Source organism: Miscanthus floridulus, chromosome 11 (genome assembly GCF_019320115.1).
Source record: "Miscanthus floridulus cultivar M001 chromosome 11, ASM1932011v1, whole genome shotgun sequence".
NCBI lineage: Eukaryota > Viridiplantae > Streptophyta > Magnoliopsida > Poales > Poaceae > Miscanthus > Miscanthus floridulus.
In genome coordinates, this window is record NC_089590.1 from 49,728,425 (window position 1) to 49,745,160 (window position 16,736).

The following is a 16,736-nucleotide window of genomic DNA, read 5'->3' on the forward strand; positions in this document are numbered from 1 at the left end:
TGTAGAGGATGGTGGCGATGGTGGCGGTGAAGATGATGAAGAGTCAATAACAATGGCGGCCACCTTCTCGTTGTCACTATCATCATCGGATGAGCCACTAGATGAATCAATGTCCATGAGCCAATCACCGACGATATATGCCTTTCCACTCTTCTTCTTCTTGTGGAAGTCCTTCTTCTTGCCATCTCTCTTCTTATATGGCTTGTCTTTCTTCTTCTCATCTTCATCACTTGAGTTATCTTTCTTGCCCTTGTTCTTATTCTTGAACTTGTCTTTCTTGGGCTTTGTGCATTGGTGAGCTAGATGACCAAGTTCTCCACAATTGTAGCATTCCATCTCGGAGATTGGCTTCCTTCTAGAACTAGTGAAGAACTTCTTCTTCTTGCCATCAAACTTGATGCCACTCTTGTTGAGCTTCTTTAGCATCTTGGTGGTTTTTCTCACCATGAGAGCAAGGCTTGCATCATCAACTTCATCATCACTTGAGCTCTCATACTTAAGCCTTGCTTTGCCCTTCTCTTGACTAGCTTTGAATGCTAAGTCCTTTTCTTTCTTCTTGTTAGAGGATGAGCCATCTTGAGGTGTGATGTGCATGTACATCTCATGAGCATTGATCTTTCCCAAGATTTGTGTCGGTGTAGCGGTGGAAAGATCACCTTGATCAAGCACAGTCACAATATGCCCATATTTGTCAATGGGGAGGACACTCAAGATCTTTCTTACAACATCAGATGGTTGCATTTGAGTTAGTCCAAGCCCATTGACTTCCTCTATAAGAACATTTAAACGTGAATACATTTTATTAGCACATTCTATAGGAAGCATTTCAAAAGAGTTAAACTTTTCATGATGAGATGATAGCGTTCCTCATGCTCACTCTTTGTTCCCTCATAGAGCGAACAAACGTCCGACCATAGTGCATGGGCGTCTTTGTGGTTCCTCACTCGATTGAACACATCTTTACAAAGGCCTCTAAATATGGTGTTTCTAGCCTTTGCATTCCATTTTTCATAATTCAACTCGTTGCCTTGTAGGTTAGTAGCATCCCAAGGTTTTGGGAAGCCTTGTAAGGCGGCTCTAAGTATTTCAACATCTAGAGCTTCTAAGTACGCCTCCATGTGAATTTTCCAATATGGAAAATCATCCCCTCAAAGATAGGAGGAGGTCCATCCCCGTGAGACATCTTTCTCTAGGCGGTCAAACCTAAATACGTGAGCACGAGGCTCTGATACCAATTAAAAGGATCAAGATGCCCAAGAGGGGGGTGAATTAGGCTAATTCTAAATTTTTTTGCAACAATTAAACTCTATGGTTAGCCCAATTAACCCCTTGTACCTAGAAAGTGTTTCTATTGATCTAATGCATAAAAGTTTAGCACCCTAGGTTCCAATCCTACTCTAGCATGGCAATTCTAGGAATGTAAAAGACAAGAATTGAATTGCTCAAAGTAAAGAGAGAAGGAGGAACGTGGTAATGTTTTGCCGAGGTATCAGAGAGTCATCACTCCCCACTAGTCCTCGTTGGAGCACCCGCACAAGGGTGTAGCTCCCCCTTGATCCGCGCAAGGATCAAGTGCTCTCTATGGGTTGATTCTTCGACACTCCATCACGGTGAATCACCCACAACCGCTTACAACTTGAGTTGGGTCATCCACAAGCTCCTCCGGATGATCACCAAGCTCTCCAATCACCATCAAGCCGTCCAGGTGATGGCGATCACCAAGAGTAACAAGCACGAACTCTCACTTGACCACGACAAGCCTAATGATAAGGGTGGATGCATACTTTGCTACTCTTGATCTCACTAATGAGGGCTCTCTTTGAGATTCTCAAATCTCAATCACCTCACTAGGACCTTGCTCTTCTTGGCACTCTCAAAGGTGTTTCTCAGCTGTTGAAATGAGCAAAAGTACCCCCACACACGAATGAAGAAAGTATTTATAACATGGGCTGAAAAACGAACCATTATGTGCCTCTGCGGGGTGCCCAGACGCTCCGGTCATGTTGACCGGACGCGCCGGTCAGTTCACCCCGAACTCCAGTATTTAAAGTGTGACCAGACGCTGGCCAGCGTCCGGTCAGCACTAGCCGGACACGTCCGGTCATGATTTTTTCTCTCTGGAGCCTTACTGGAGTCGATCGGACGCTGGCCCTCAACGTCCGATCACTTGACCTCTCAGCGTCCGGTCGCACCAGATGAAAATATCTTGGTCAAATGAACTAACTGGACCCTGAGCCAGCGTCCGGTCACACCGGAGCCAGTGTCCAGTCGGTATTTGACCCTCCATTCACTTCCAACTCTCGAACGTACGTGAATGAAGTTTGCTCCATTGGATCTAAGGGCTATTTTGGAGCTACCTAGTGCTAGATTTAGCAAGTGTGCACCACACCTAACTCACTAGACTCACCTAGGTCAAGCTACCCATCCATACCCCCCTTAATAGTACGGCCAAAGGAAAAACAAAGTCTTAAACTACTCTAAGTGTCTCTTCAACTCCAAACGACACTTAAAACTAGTCCATCCTTAACCTTGTCGTCCATCCTTTAAAAACCGAAACAATTTCCATCGTAGGGGCATGACCACCATGATTGCCCAATCGATCTCCATTACCATGACCTAACTTAATTGCCTCTGCAAAACATATGTTAGTCACAGTAATCACGTATTGTCATTAATCACCGAAACCCAACTAGGGGCCTAGATACTTTCATGCGTCTCTTCTCCATCATCTCATTGTCATCTGCCTCCCACCATAACAGTTTCTGCATCCACTCCTTGTCTTCCGGCTTGATCTCAGTGTCGATCCACTGCTCAAAATCATAGAGCGGTGGAAGGGTATGCAACAAATGCAATTGTTACAAAACAAATAAATCATGCAAGACTATATTTGATACAAAATAAATAATAAACAACATCAATTTCTCACCATCTTGTTAATGCGACGCTGACGAAGTGTAGGCTCAAACGCAAAATTGGCACACATCCAATACTTCTGCCTATACATGTCCTCTTCATCGGACTTGGCTACCTTGCAAGGATCACCGCAAAAGCACATGGGCACTGGAACACCACTAGACAGAGGCAACGGGTCGAACACATTTCCGGTCATCCGGCCATAACTATAATTGAACCAAATTTGTTCTAAGAACCGAAAGCAATGAACATTAAACCCTAAACCTAGGGTTTTTCTATTTGTTGCACATAAATGAAAACATAATATAACACAATGATAAGAGATTACCTTGGCTTACTAGCTTTACCACACCTTGACATCCTACCATTACATAATACAAAAAATAAAAAATCACTTCAAACATTAGGTAATAACATATCTAGGGTTGTAAAATAGACGTAATATATACCAAATCAATGCGTAAAATTTGATAAGGGGAGAGAGGATACCTTGCTCGCGAAGATGTATGGATCAAATCCAGGTATTCAAGGTTAAATTCGTCGATTCAAGAGATTGGGCGGGTTAGGGAGAGGAAGAAACCGAGAGGGAGGAGGAAGAAATGAGAGCAGCCTCGGCAAGGAAAACTTGGCTGCGGGATTTGAATCCATGCTCGGCGCCAGAATACATGGTGCCGAGGTCGGCGCCAAGATCTGTGGCGCCGAGTTCAGCGCCAAGATCTGTAGCGCCGAGGTACCGGACACGTGAACGCCACCTAGGATGGCCTGCTGTGCACGGCCAGGCGCCTCGGAGCCAAGATCTGTGGCGCTGAGACGTGTTACCTCGACGTCATGAGTCCCGACGTCGACCCCCACGGTCCAAAGATGAGTTTAAGTCATCCAGGAGGCAAACGTAAATTTTCTTTAAAAAAATGCCAAATTATACAACATTGGCAAGTCCAGGTCACCTGTCCGCCACCACGTCCACGTCCACGGCTGCAATACTATACTCCTACATAAAGCGACCGGCACCGCACCAAGACGTAAGTTTGTGTAACTGCAGCGCACCACATCTGACCAGCAGGCGCATCAGCATGGCATCCACGGGGACGGCGGCGGCGTTGCCGGAGGTGGCCCTGCGCTCGGGCGACGCGAGGGCCGATGCCGATGGTCGGCATGGGCACGGCGCAGTTCCCCCTGGTGCACGAGGCCACCAAGAACGCCGTGCTGGCGGCCATCGAGGTGGGGTTCCGACACTTCGACACGGCCTTCATGTACGGCACCGAGAAGCCGCTCGGCGAGGCCGTGGCCGAGGCGCTCCGGCGCGGGCTCCTGCAGTCCCGGGAGGAGCTGTTCGTGACGTCCAAGCTGTGGTGCTCGCAGAACCACCCTGACCTCGTGCTGCCGTCCCTCCGGGATACTCTCAAGTAAGTCCCTATTGCTGGCAAATACTGCTATGTAGCCGGCCGTTCCAATGGTAAATGATTTTTCCTCAAATAAAAAATGATTTCTGCTGTCGCGTGCCGTGGGAGCAGGAACCTGCAGATGGAGTACGTGGACCTGTACCTGATCCACTGGCCGGTGTGCGTCAACGGGCCGCCCAGGTTCCCGAGCAAGAAGGAGGACGCCGTGCCGCTGGACTTCGAGGGCGTGTGGCGCGCCATGGAGGAGTGCCAGCGGCTGGGCCTCGCCAAGGCGATCGGCGTGAGCAACTTCACCACCAAGCACCTCGGCAGGGTCCTGGCCGTCGCCACGATCCCGCCCGCGGTGAACCAGGTGGAGCTGAACCCGGCGTGGCAGCAGCGGACGCTGAGGGCGTACTGCGCCGACAGGGGCATCCACGTCGCGGCGTACTCGCCGCTGGGAGGGCAGAACTGGGACGGGCAGGGCAACGCCGTGCTGGACTCCGTGGTGCTCGCCGAGATAGCCAAGGCCAGAGGGAAAACCGTCGCGCAGGTACGCTGTCCCGCGCTTCGACCGGCGTTTTCTGACGTGCGGTAGTGTCGTGGACGTTGGCCCGGCCGATGAGGTTTGGTTGATCACGCATTCGTCGTCGTCTTTGCCACTCGTGACTGCCTGACGTCTACTCTCTGCTCTCCCCAACTATATTCAATGTCGTCTTGACTTGTCTTATTAGGTGGCATTGCGATGGACGCATGAGCAGGGAGCGACGTGCATCGTCAAGAGCTACAACAAGGAGAGGCTGAAGCAGAACCTTGAGATATTCGACTGGGAGCTGACTGAGGAGGACCGGCTCAAGATCAGCCGGATCCCGCAGAGGAGGGTAGTCCAGGCTACTACTAGTGGCTTGTTGTTCTCGGAAGAGGGTGAGTTCACGTCTGTTGATCCTGCAGAACTGAATATTGTAGACGAATAGGGACTGAAAAATGGACCGCCTTGGTGTTGCTGCATAGAGGACTGTTTTGTACCCGTACATGAATAAGGCAGCGTTCACCCTCAGTGTTTCTGTGTGTTGATGATGTTTCCCATCCCTGTTTAGTTCAATAAAGATTGGAACTAATCATAACATTCAGATGTCGCATACTCGAATCCAATCGAGGTTATCATAATTTCGCATAGCACAAAAGATCGGTGGCCATCATTGCTACTGAAACAAACACGTCACAGTGGATGGCAACTCTTCAACTGACCTCCTTTGGCAGGGGATGCGCAGCTTTCAGGGGTGTTCGGGGATGCACGCGCAAGCTCGCAGCATCCATCTAGGCATCGAGCAGCTGCCATGCAGCGGCAGCTCCAACCCTCTGCTTAAATCAGAAGCACTATTTTAGCCGAGGCCCAAAACCAGCCCAACCAATTTGGGCTAGTTATACCGATCTAGGCTTGATATGGGTTTCTTTCTCAAGCAAAAAATGTAAGTTGACTTAGCGCTATAATTAACTTGCTAAACCAATAAATTTAGCGAGTTAACAACATATGTAGCAACCTTAATTTATTTCTCTTTCGAATAGTTTTATATATTAGCTTCCCAAACAATTTTGCATTGGCAAGCCCAAACTATTTCTAATCAAACAAACATCTTTTAATAGTTTCTTTTTCCCTTTATTTTCTTAATTTACTCATATGTTCAATATATTCCGATCAGCCAAGAAAAAACAGCGGATGGAAAGCGAATACAAAGTTCCTTTTGGCTGCGGAAACTTACGAGTGGAGAGGACATTTGATATTTTTTTATTTTAAATTAAGGAGCTCTTAGCTGAAGAAGATATTTGACAATTTTTTTTATTTTAAGAAGCTCTTTTACCAAACCATTGGAGGGAACTTTTTTCCCTTTTACTAAAAAATCAACATAGGGAGTTGTTCTACAAAACTCCTAACTCTTAGAAGTGTACCAAAACTAGGGACTATTATACATACGAGGGGTATAAACACAAATCCTAGGATTCCAAAACTAGACAAGCTTAAGAGCCTGTTTAGGACTATTCCGCTCTACATTTTTCAGCCCCACTCCCAACTTCGCTGGTCAAATAGTGACAGCTCTACAAAATCTACTCCTGAAAAAAGTGAAGTTGAGGGCCAACTCCAGGTGTTTTGTGAATCTTCTAAAGGGGTACTCCAGAAACTCTAGATTTTTTTATGTAGCTACTCTATGGTGAAATTGATGGAGTACAGTTGGTTTTGGAGAGTGCAGCAGTGCTAAACCGATCCCAATAAAACCACGGTAGGATGGGTAAGAAGGTTATTTAGAGATGAAAGAACAATAACTAGTTGAAATGTGAGCTACTGTGCTAAGTCAAATGCTTAAATCCTTTTTTCTAGATGATAGAGAAAAATCTGGCCTCATCTAAACTCGAGAGTCGAGACATCTGACCACTTATTACATGTTATTACTATTGCTCTAGACGTAAGCATCACATACTGTGATGACTGAATAAACCGACTAGAATAACACTACCTAGATGTTGACTAGTTGAGGACAGAAACATTCAAGTATATTAGCAAAGACTTAAACCTTGGCGCCTCTGTTTCATTTGGTTGGCCTGCTGTAACCACTTATAGCAAGTTATGGCCCTAGCCATGAGCATCGCAAATACAAACTATGACAATTTAATAAACCAACTAAAACACCCCAACCGATGTTGAGGACAAACACATTTGTACTGGTGCTATATTGGGTACTTTCTCTTCGAGATTAGCTTACATGGCTTCCTTTGGGGGCAGCACCAAGTTCAAGTCTTAGTAAAGACTTTGGAAATCTTGGGTGCTTCCTAGAATGAAGTATTTCATTTGTATGGCTTGCCATAACATTGTTGGATTGTTGATCGCCTTACGCAACAATGCCTGCCTCACCCTGACCCCACAAATGTCATCTATATGATAAGGTGGAGGAAATCATTACACGCATTTTTGATATATTGTGTCTTTGACAAACAAACTTGGATATTATAGATACTTCGATTTGTTGGCCTAATGCGGTCAGTGTTAGTGAGTCGGCACCATCTATTGTTTCAAATTGTGTGGTCTAATGCATCACTTTTGATTGAGCCTGACAGCACAGCAGGGGTTTCCATCCGTTGTCATGCTGGCAGCATAGCTCATTTGGAAACATCGCAATGAGTGTGTATGAGCCCTAGTGTCCCACTTCTTATTCAAGGAATTAGAGAAGACGTTGATCTTTGGTGCTCTACTGCTCTGTTCGTGCCACTTAATTGGAATCCCTCTAATCATGAGCTCACCTTCGTCTTGTTATTTTGATTCATTCAGTCGCTTCTCTAATTTCCTAGTTATGATCCTTTTTTTATTTTTCTAGGGGGTGCTAAGTATTTGTGGGTGTGCGCTTAGGCCTTATTTGTAGTATATTGGTTTTTTCCTTAATATAGTTGCGGGGGCAAATCTAGATAGAGACTAGGGGGTGCGGGTGCACCCACACCAAAATTGAGAAACTGCAACTATCGTCACATTTTCGTCATACATGCACCTATATAGCAAAACTTTGTGCAACCATAAGACAAACGTACCCCCACTCAAATTTGGTCAAACTCCGTCCCTATAAATTGGGAAGCTCACCTACCTGTTCAATAAGATTTTTTTTAATAAAAAAAAACTCTAACTCCAAAGTTCGGCTGAGAGAAACGCAATTCTTCTATTACTAAATCATGCATGTTGTTTCTGATCGTTATGCCATTGCTCCCATTTCCTTGTTCTCCTTATTTTGCATCCCTCTGCTTTTAGGTAACATCATGGTAGTCCACCAGATGGTTAAACCATGGACAAGTAATAAAGTTTTAGAAATACGAAAATCATTTACGGCGCCATCAAGTCGTCTTTTATGATTTCCTAGAAAGCCAGGTGGAAAGTCATCATATATTCCTATGCATGATGCACCACAGCACCGGGCATGTGTACATTCTCAGATTCTCTCGGGGATCTGGGGCAATAGTAATCGAATAATTAGGCAGCTCCCGGAAGCAAGTGAGGCCAGCAAGTAAAGCAGCAGCAGGCAAGCAAGCAAGGGTAAGACGTGCAAGCGAAGCAGAGTCGCCCGGCAGCAAAAGCATAGGACATGGACAAGCAACGCACAAAACACGCGCAAGCTTTCCGTCCTCTTGCAGTCTATATAATGTTCATAGATCCTACACAAAGAGAACAGAAGAGCAGTATCGTCTCCTGTTCCTCTTGCAAGGAGAGAAAAAAAATAAGGAGGAGCAAGGAACGCGCTGACTGAGACATGGTTCTGACACACGTCCACGACCTCGACGACGCAGCGGCCGCGTCGGCCGTCGTGTTCGCCTCGAGATACGTGCAGGACCCGCTTCCAAGGTATGAGCTGGGGGAGAAGTCCATCTCCAAGGACGCGGCGTACCAGATCATCCACGACGAGCTGCTGCTGGACAGCAGCCCGCGGCTGAACCTGGCGTCGTTCGTGACCACGTGGATGGAGCCCGAGTGCGACAAGCTCATCCTGGAGGGCATCAACAAGAACTACGCCGACATGGACGAGTACCCGGTCACCACCGAGCTGCAGAACCGGTGCGTGAACATCATCGCGCGGCTGTTCCACGCGCCGGCGCCGGCGCTGGGCGCGGGCGAGAAGCAGGCCGTCGGGGTGGGCACGGTGGGGTCCTCGGAGGCGATCATGCTGGCGGGGCTGGCCTTCAAGCGGCGGTGGCAGAACCGGCGGAAGGCGGCGGGGAAGCCCTGCGACAGGCCCAACATCGTGACGGGCGCCAACGTGCAGGTGTGCTGGGAGAAGTTCGCGCGCTACTTCGAGGTGGAGCTCAAGGAGGTGAAGCTGCGGGAAGGCTGCTACGTCATGGACCCAGACGAGGCCGTGCGGATGGTCGACGAGAACACCATCTGCGTCGCCGCTATCCTCGGCTCCACGCTCACCGGCGAGTTCGAGGACGTCAAGCGCCTCAACGACCTCCTCGCCGCCAAGAACAAGCGAACAGGGTCGGCCTGTTGCATGCCATCATAAATTCCTCCTCAGAGCTCAGACAGAGCAGGTGAGCAACCGTGGACTGATCTGGCTGCGTGATGCTGGCACGCAGGTGGGACACCCCGATCCACGTGGACGCGGCGAGCGGCGGCTTCATCGCGCCGTTCCTGTACCCGGAGCTGGAGTGGGACTTCCGGCTGCCGCTGGTCAAGAGCATCAACGTCAGCGGCCACAAGTACGGCCTCGTCTACGCCGGCGTCGGCTGGGTGATCTGGCGCAACAAGGAGGAGCTGCCCGAGGACCTCATCTTCCACATCAACTACCTCGGCTCCGACCAGCCCACCTTCACGCTCAACTTCTCCAAAGGCACGGCCATGGAGATCATGCTCATACTCATGCCTGCCAGTCTGCCACTGCCCTGTGTCACAAACATTATAAGATCATGAGCTCTGACATGTTGTTAACTCTCTGCAGGGTCTAGTCAAATCATCGCGCAGTATTACCAATTTCTTCGATTAGGCTTCGAGGTACGTACCACTTTCATGCTTTGCACCATAGTTTTATGAATCGATTCCCGGAAAAACGAGCTACTCTGTTCTTGCAGGGGTACCGCAACGTGATGGAGAACTGCATGGAGAGCGCTCAGACGCTGCGGGAGGGGCTGGAGCGGATGGGCCGCTTCACCATCATCTCCAAGGAGCAGGGCGTGCCGCTGGTGGCGTTCACGTTCAAGAGCAAGGACGAGACCTCGCTGGCGTTCAAGCTGTCGTCGGAGCTGCGCCGGTTCGGGTGGATCGTCCCGGCGTACACGATGCCGGCGGACCTGGAGCACATGGCCGTGCTCCGCGTCGTGGTCCGGGAGGACTTCGGCCGGCCGCTGGCCGAGCGGTTCCTGTCCCACGTGCGGATGGCGCTGGAGGAGCTCGACCACGCGGCCAAGGGCGGGCCCGTGCCCAGGATGCGGGTCACCATCGAGCTGGGACCTCCCGCCAGGGGCTCCGGCGAGGAGGCCTCCGCCAGGGTCGTCAAGCGGGAGGCCGTCGTGCCGGTGCACCGCAGCGTGTCGCTCGCCGGAGGGAAGACCAAGGGCGTCTGCTAGCTCCTGTTCGCTTGGTCTTGTTGGCTGATAAGTCAGGATTAAAAGTATTATTATTGGTTGATTTAGTGTGAGAGAAAAATACTATTCGTTGAATGAAAAAATACGGTTTTTAAGTCAAATAAGTCCAAGCGAACAGGTGTAGAGCAGCTGATCAACGACTGGCGCCCTGTTCGTTTGGCTTATAAGACGTATTTTTTCAGCCAACGAACAATATTTTTTTCTCACAACAAATCAGCCAACAATACTTTCAGTCATGGCTTATCAGCCAAGCGAATAGGGTATATAACTCTCCGCGTAGTGGTATGGAATACTGAATAAACGGTTGTATCGACAAAAGGCACCCAGTGATACAAAGCTAAAACTTATGTAAAAACTCCCATGGATCGGAAATTTAACACTGCTAGGGCCTAACATCTGACTGACAGACGCCCGTGGCTGCGGTCAGTTTCCGTGCCCCTATTTTGTGCGTCCACATAGGGTCCGCGTGCGCCTGTGTTTCGCACACCCACACAGGCCTGCGCCGTTCAGACGTCATCCACGTGGCGACAGCTCGCGCCCCCTCTCACTTCATACGCGCATCACATGTGCAACACCTGATCTATTTTTGAAAAATCCAGATATAATACTTCTAACATACAAAAGAAGACTTATGAAACACAAACACTTGCAAAAACACCTGAAAACACTTGAAAATCATCGTAAACATACGCAATATCCAAATAAAACACTTGCAACATATGTGTGAATCATATGCAATATCTAGATAAACACACTTGCAACATGCGTCTGAAAAACAGATGAAACATTAGGAACAGACGCTTGCAACATACGTGTACAACCATTGCAACATCCCGATCTACTTTTGCAACATCCGTATGAAACACTTACAATATACGTATGAAACATCTGAAACACTTGAAGCATACGCTTGCAACATTCGCTTTCAACGCAAAATCTCCTTGCTGCTTGGGAGAATGGAAGCTCGTCGGCGTGTGGAGTTCATTGGAGACAGCGGCTCGACGGCGATGGGAGGCAACGTCCCCACGACTGGGAGAGGACAGCCGCACGTCACGCCTGGCAGGGCCGGCAGCCGAGCGCCGCGACTCTGAGTCGAGCGTTGTACCTCGAAGGCGGCAGAATGGAGTCTCGTCGGCGTGTGGAGTTCACTGGAGGCAGCGAGCCGGCGGCGATGGGGAGGCAGCGTCCCCACGACTGGGAGAGGACAGCCGCACGTCGCGCCTAGCAGGGCCGGCAGACGCCGCGACTCTGAGTCGAGCGATGTGCCTCGGAGGCGGCAGGCAGCGCTGCTCCGCGCCTGGTTCTCGCGGTGACCATTGCCCCTAGAGCGGATAGGAATGAGTGGGCGAGCGGATAGGTGCAACTGGACGAGAGGATTTTTTTTATGAGAAACTTGCGAGCGAATAGTAGGAGGGTAGCTGGGCAGCGTCGTAGCCCACCATTAGATTGTTTACGTCCGCTTGCCAGCGTTACCGATCGGAAATTTGGAGGGAATCCCGGCCCATTACACAGACGGGCCGACGATTCGGGCCACGCAGAAGAAAATCTTGCGGGATAACGACATCCACCTGGCCCGTCCAAATCGAGTATTGCGTCTCAACTGCTCATCCTCGACTTGCGTGCGCGGAAAAGGGGTGTTTACTTGAGTTAATGAGCTTGATCCGAAGGTGGGGATGAATGACAGCGCAGCTGTGAGATTAAATACTGTATGATGGCCGCAAAGCACACTCCTTGGATTGGATAGCTTCACGAGGCCGACAATCTTGATCGCGCAGCAACTGCCCGTAGCACAGCGACTAGCGCCTACCGGTACAAAAAGCAAGGAATAAAGCATGTCGATCGCAATGACGAACAGATTAGTTTATGAGTTTATTCATATGGTCCTTCATTCCTTTACGATCAGATTCAGATCCTATAAACACAAATAAATTTCATGGAAATGATACGTGCCAAACTCTTGTGAGCTCTTTCCTTATTTTTCTATTCTATGAAAAACTTCTTTTCATTTCCTCTCGTAAACTAGTTAACTTGAAATGATTGTTTCCATAAAGTGGTCATGTTCGCTTGTCTTATAATCCGTACTTTTCAGCTGGAACAGTGTCTAAATTTTTGCCATACCAAAGTTGTCCTTGGAAAGGAAACTAAACGTGCATATAACTGTATAAAACTCACAAACATAAACGTGAGATTATGACGCGTAAAGGTTTTTTTCAGCATACACCATCTATCCTGAAATATAATGGATCTGGAGTTCAAATTTTACAAGAAAATATAAGGTATTATAGGTGCTTAACTACCTCTCTCCTCTATTTTTTGCAGGAAATATTAAACTTGGTCTGAACCAAAATAGACAACCTGTAAATAAGGAAATAACAATTGAACTACTCCCGCATTCCTAATTAGTGAGGGGCAACATGGTCTTTTGTTAGGTTTTTTTATTTTATTTAAGAATTGCTTAAATACCTTATATTTCAAGATGGATGAGTAACATTTTGTACTCCTTTCGTTCTTACATGTCATATTAACTTTGTCCCAAGTCAAACATTACTATCTTTGATCATCCATTTAAAAAAATATAGTTTCACAACATATGAATTATATATTATGAAAGTATTTCTTATAAATCTAAAAGCATAAATCTTATGCCATGACCTAGCGAGAGCAGCCACCATTGTTGTCGTCGTCGCCCCCGCCTCCATCATCGCTGGTCCCCCTCCGGCATCTCGCTGGAGGACGGAGGGAGTGTGGGGATCATCGCTTTTAATAAGTTTCTAGTAGATCAAGTCCTTTAGGGTTAGGATCTCTCCATACCAACTTTCTTAGTATTAGGGATTTATCTCCTCCTTTCCAGTGATGGCGAGTGGGCAGGATGGATTCATTTTCTCCATGGCGGCTCTGTTGAAGATGATGGCGACAACTGCGGCGTCGGCAACTTCCTCGCATGACGACATGGAGACTTAGTTTTCCGAACACCGACATCAAGGCAGAGATGATGTCATCGTCATGGAATAACTTTCTCTAGTCTATTCTTTGTTTTGTTGTGGTTAGATCTGATCATGATGAAGGACTAGGGAGAATAAGTTTCAAATCGGTCTTCTTTATTCTTTGGTGGCAGAAAAAAGAAGGAAGACACAAGAAAGAAGAAGTTTCTCAACTCCGCATGCACAAATGTTGGTCTTGGGCATGTGTTCTCAGGTATTTTGCCGATTGTTTGCCTGTGCAGTCATCCATACAAAGCGTCATATATGTCTAGATTTGAGATTTTGGGCTATACAAAGCATAGGTACAATATAGATAAAGATCAGTTTCTGGATGTACATAGTATATTCTAGAGTACTTGTATCATTATGATGTACTCGGCTATAATATAATATAATTCTTCTCTCGTCTAAAAAAACATAAGCATGGTCCGTGTGCTACCAACTCGAGTTTGCATATCTAAAAAAACTAGAGTTTGCATGCATGCAAATAGGATATTTTTTGGCGGATTATAGAAAAAACCCAAAAATAGCTTACTAGCATATTTGTGGGTCCTTATGCTATCTCCAACAGAGCCGACCCAAATTTCACCGTTTGGGTCATGCACAGGAAATGAGTGAGCTACCCAAATTCTTTCGTTTCCAACAACGAAGGCAAAATATCTTCGGTCCTCTCTTCCTCTCTCTCTCCCACACGGCTGCCTTTCTCTCTTCCTCTCTCTCTCCCACGCGGCCGTGCAGGGCATGGCGACGGCGACGGCGACGACGTGGGGCAACGGCGCGCGCTGGCGCTGGCGCGGCGCCCGAAGCATGGGTGCGCCCCGGCGCGGCGCCCGCCGCGGACGCCGCCTGCCTTCTTCCCTCCCTCTCCCGACCGGATCCGGCCGGTGGCGCCCGCGCCGATGGAGCTCGCGCCCACGCCTGCAGAGCTCGCGCTCGAGCTCTTGCCTCGTCTTGCGGCAGAGATTTGCGTCGTCCGGCTGCCGAAGACGCTTATTTGCCTTTCCCTTCGGCTGGTACGCAAAATCGGTCGGTTGTTTGGGTCTTCTGTTTGACAGCATTTTTTGCCACGCAAACCACTATTGAAGACGTATTTTGCGTTTGCGTTTCGTTATTGGAGACCGTCCCACTTGTATCCCTGGACCCTAGGTGTGTTAGCTAATTTAGTTGGAAACTCATTTTTAAATTGTACTAAATGATACCGTACATGCATGCTCAACTATGCAATAACGGGACTGACATGATTGTAGGATCTGTATGAACGGTTGTGTACGCGGGTTATTTCTATATTCCATTTACGAGGAAGAAGAAGAAAAGATGACCTAGAGCCTATTCTTTCTACTTCTTCCGTTTTGTAATATAATGTATTTAAAAAATAAGACAACTTAAAAAAAATACTCAAATAACACTTTTACTCATGGACTGAACCCCAACTAAAAAGTTTCTCGTCAGATTATAGCTTCATTTTCAATAAACTTTCCTAAATCTAAGTACCAACACAACATAGAATACCTTATATTTCTGTATTTTAAAAGTCATAATGTTCTGTATTTTAGGACGGAAGGAGCATGAACATCTTAACTACATTGCAATCAAGTACCAAGCGAACGATTGAGATGAAAACAGCCCGATATGTACACAGCAAATTATATAGATCATCTTTTTGCATTGTGCTCACTATTGCACCAATATTCTTTGAACAAAGCACAGGGGAAAGGAACACGCTTATTACATACACTCTACAATAATACAGTCACGCATGCTTCCCCGTTTGGTGCTTTAGGATAGATGGCTGGTTAATTACACATTTACACGCATGCATGGCAGCCAAATCACAAAGCCACGCACTTCGACCAACTTGCTCGCTCAACCCAGCTGCTTGCAAGAGAAGAGGGCCGAGCAAACCTCGTGGAAGGCCTGGAGGATGGCGGCGCGGTGCTCGCGCGCGTTCACCGAGACGTAGCAGTTGAGCAGCGCCCGCAGCTCCGCGGGCTCGGCCATCCGCTTCGCCGCGATCACCTCCGCGATGGACCGCCGGAACTCCTCCCGCGGGTTGTGCGTCCTCCGGTCCTCCGCGAGCAGCACGACGCACGTCGTCCGCCTGGTGGCCGCCGCCTGCTCCCGGACGCCCTTCTCGTAGCAGGCGCCGCCGCCGCCGCCGCCGCCTCGGGCCCACGCCCGCGGGAGGCCGCGGCGATGCCGCTCGGCGAGCTCACCCGGGCGGCGCGCCACCGGCGGCGGCCGACCGCCGGCCTCTGCGGCGTCGATCATGGACTGCAGCCGCGCCTGGACCATCCCGTGCGCGAGCTTGGACAGGCCGCGCGTCTGCGTCGTCGTCGTCGGCGGCGGCAGGGGAAGCGGCTCCGGTGCCGCGTCGGCGGACGAGCACGACGCCGCCGAGGACACGCTGAGCCGGGACGCGCCGCAGCATAGCGCGCGGCACTTGCCACCCCCCTTGCTGTGCCGCGTCGTCCCCGACACGGCGTGGCACTTGCCGCCTCCGCCGATCTTGTGCTCCTGCTTGCTCCGGCCAGAGAAAAGCTGCATGGCTGATCTCGCGCCACCCCTGCTGCAGCTGCGGCACGCGAGTGGGGGAGAGGGCAGTGGCAGCAAGCAACTGCCAAGTTGATGCAGAGCAGCTCGCGCGGGGTGCACTAGAAGAGGACAGTGCGCCATTGTAAAGCGATCAAAGGCTAGTGGGCGCCGCCTTTTTAGTTCTCTGATTGAGCAAATTTTCAAGTCATGGGAAAGAGATGGTAGGATGGCTAATTGTCTATACGTAGCTGGCTTTAGGATGTAGCCGGATCATGCTGTCCCCTTGCTAGCGGCAACTTGGGGCATCTCCAGTATGCTGCCATCGCCTTTGATGCCCAATTCTCAATTCGGATTAGCTAGCTTGTCAAGTTAAAAACGTGATTGGCTGCATACTAAAAATCCCAGGCGTCAATCATGTTTCGTAGTCGCCATTGCTTAGTTTAGTGCCAACACATCATAATTACAGCGACACGCGGTTGGGTTCTTTTAATCGGATGAATTCAGAGCTCAGCTTTTCGGTGAAGAGAGGATTTAGTGCTGGATCCATCCAACCTACAACCAGCTGTTTACAGGACTGGATAATCTGTTATTAGGCTCTTAGCAGCTCAAATGCCAACCAGAAAAATGCTTAACCCTGCTTCAGAATTCAGGTTTCCTCAAAACAGCATGGGGCAGTTGGCAGGAAATCTTTCAAATCTGCCCAACTATTTTCTGGTGTTGCTGACAATGTGTAGCTAGTTCGCTCAACTCTGCAACACTAGTTTCCTTCAAAAAAAAAAAAAACTCTGCAACACTAGCAAAGTGTCCATGAGAAAAATAA

At 48.7% G+C, this 16,736-nt stretch overlaps 2 protein-coding genes and 1 pseudogene across 2 annotated transcripts; 2 read left to right on the plus strand and 1 right to left on the minus strand.

Moving 5' to 3' along the window:
- The first annotated feature begins 3,968 nt into the window (after positions 1–3,968).
- LOC136490641 (deoxymugineic acid synthase 1-D-like) lies at positions 3,969–5,416 on the plus strand (annotated as a pseudogene).
- Positions 5,417–8,510: 3,094 nt separating this feature from the next.
- On the plus strand, positions 8,511–10,791 carry LOC136493066 (glutamate decarboxylase 2-like). Its single transcript, XM_066489102.1, has 4 exons — positions 8,511–9,300; positions 9,399–9,652; positions 9,761–9,813; positions 9,891–10,791. The coding sequence occupies exons 1-4, from the start codon at positions 8,576–8,578 to the stop codon at positions 10,383–10,385; spliced, it is 1,527 nt and encodes a 508-aa protein (XP_066345199.1). The 5' UTR covers positions 8,511–8,575; the 3' UTR covers positions 10,386–10,791.
- A 4,402-nt stretch (positions 10,792–15,193) lies between these two features.
- On the minus strand, positions 15,194–15,974 carry LOC136492887 (probable transcription repressor OFP9). Its single transcript, XM_066488938.1, has one exon. It carries the CDS (start codon positions 15,926–15,928, stop codon positions 15,248–15,250), a length of 681 nt encoding a protein of 226 aa, XP_066345035.1. The 5' UTR covers positions 15,929–15,974; the 3' UTR covers positions 15,194–15,247.
- Positions 15,975–16,736: the final 762 nt, after the last annotated feature.

Bases quoted from the DNA above. Each gene is read 5' to 3' on its own strand.
- LOC136493066 (XM_066489102.1), top strand. From the start codon at position 8,576: ATGGTTCTGACACACGTCCACGACCTCGACGACGCAGCGGCCGCGTCG. The intron at 9,301-9,398 runs GTCGGCCTGTTG...GCTGGCACGCAG, and splicing joins GCCAAGAACAAGCGAACAGG to GTGGGACACCCCGATCCACG. The intron at 9,653-9,760 runs GCACGGCCATGG...AACTCTCTGCAG, and splicing joins CACGCTCAACTTCTCCAAAG to GGTCTAGTCAAATCATCGCG.
- LOC136492887 (XM_066488938.1), bottom strand. From the start codon at position 15,928: ATGCAGCTTTTCTCTGGCCGGAGCAAGCAGGAGCACAAGATCGGCGGA.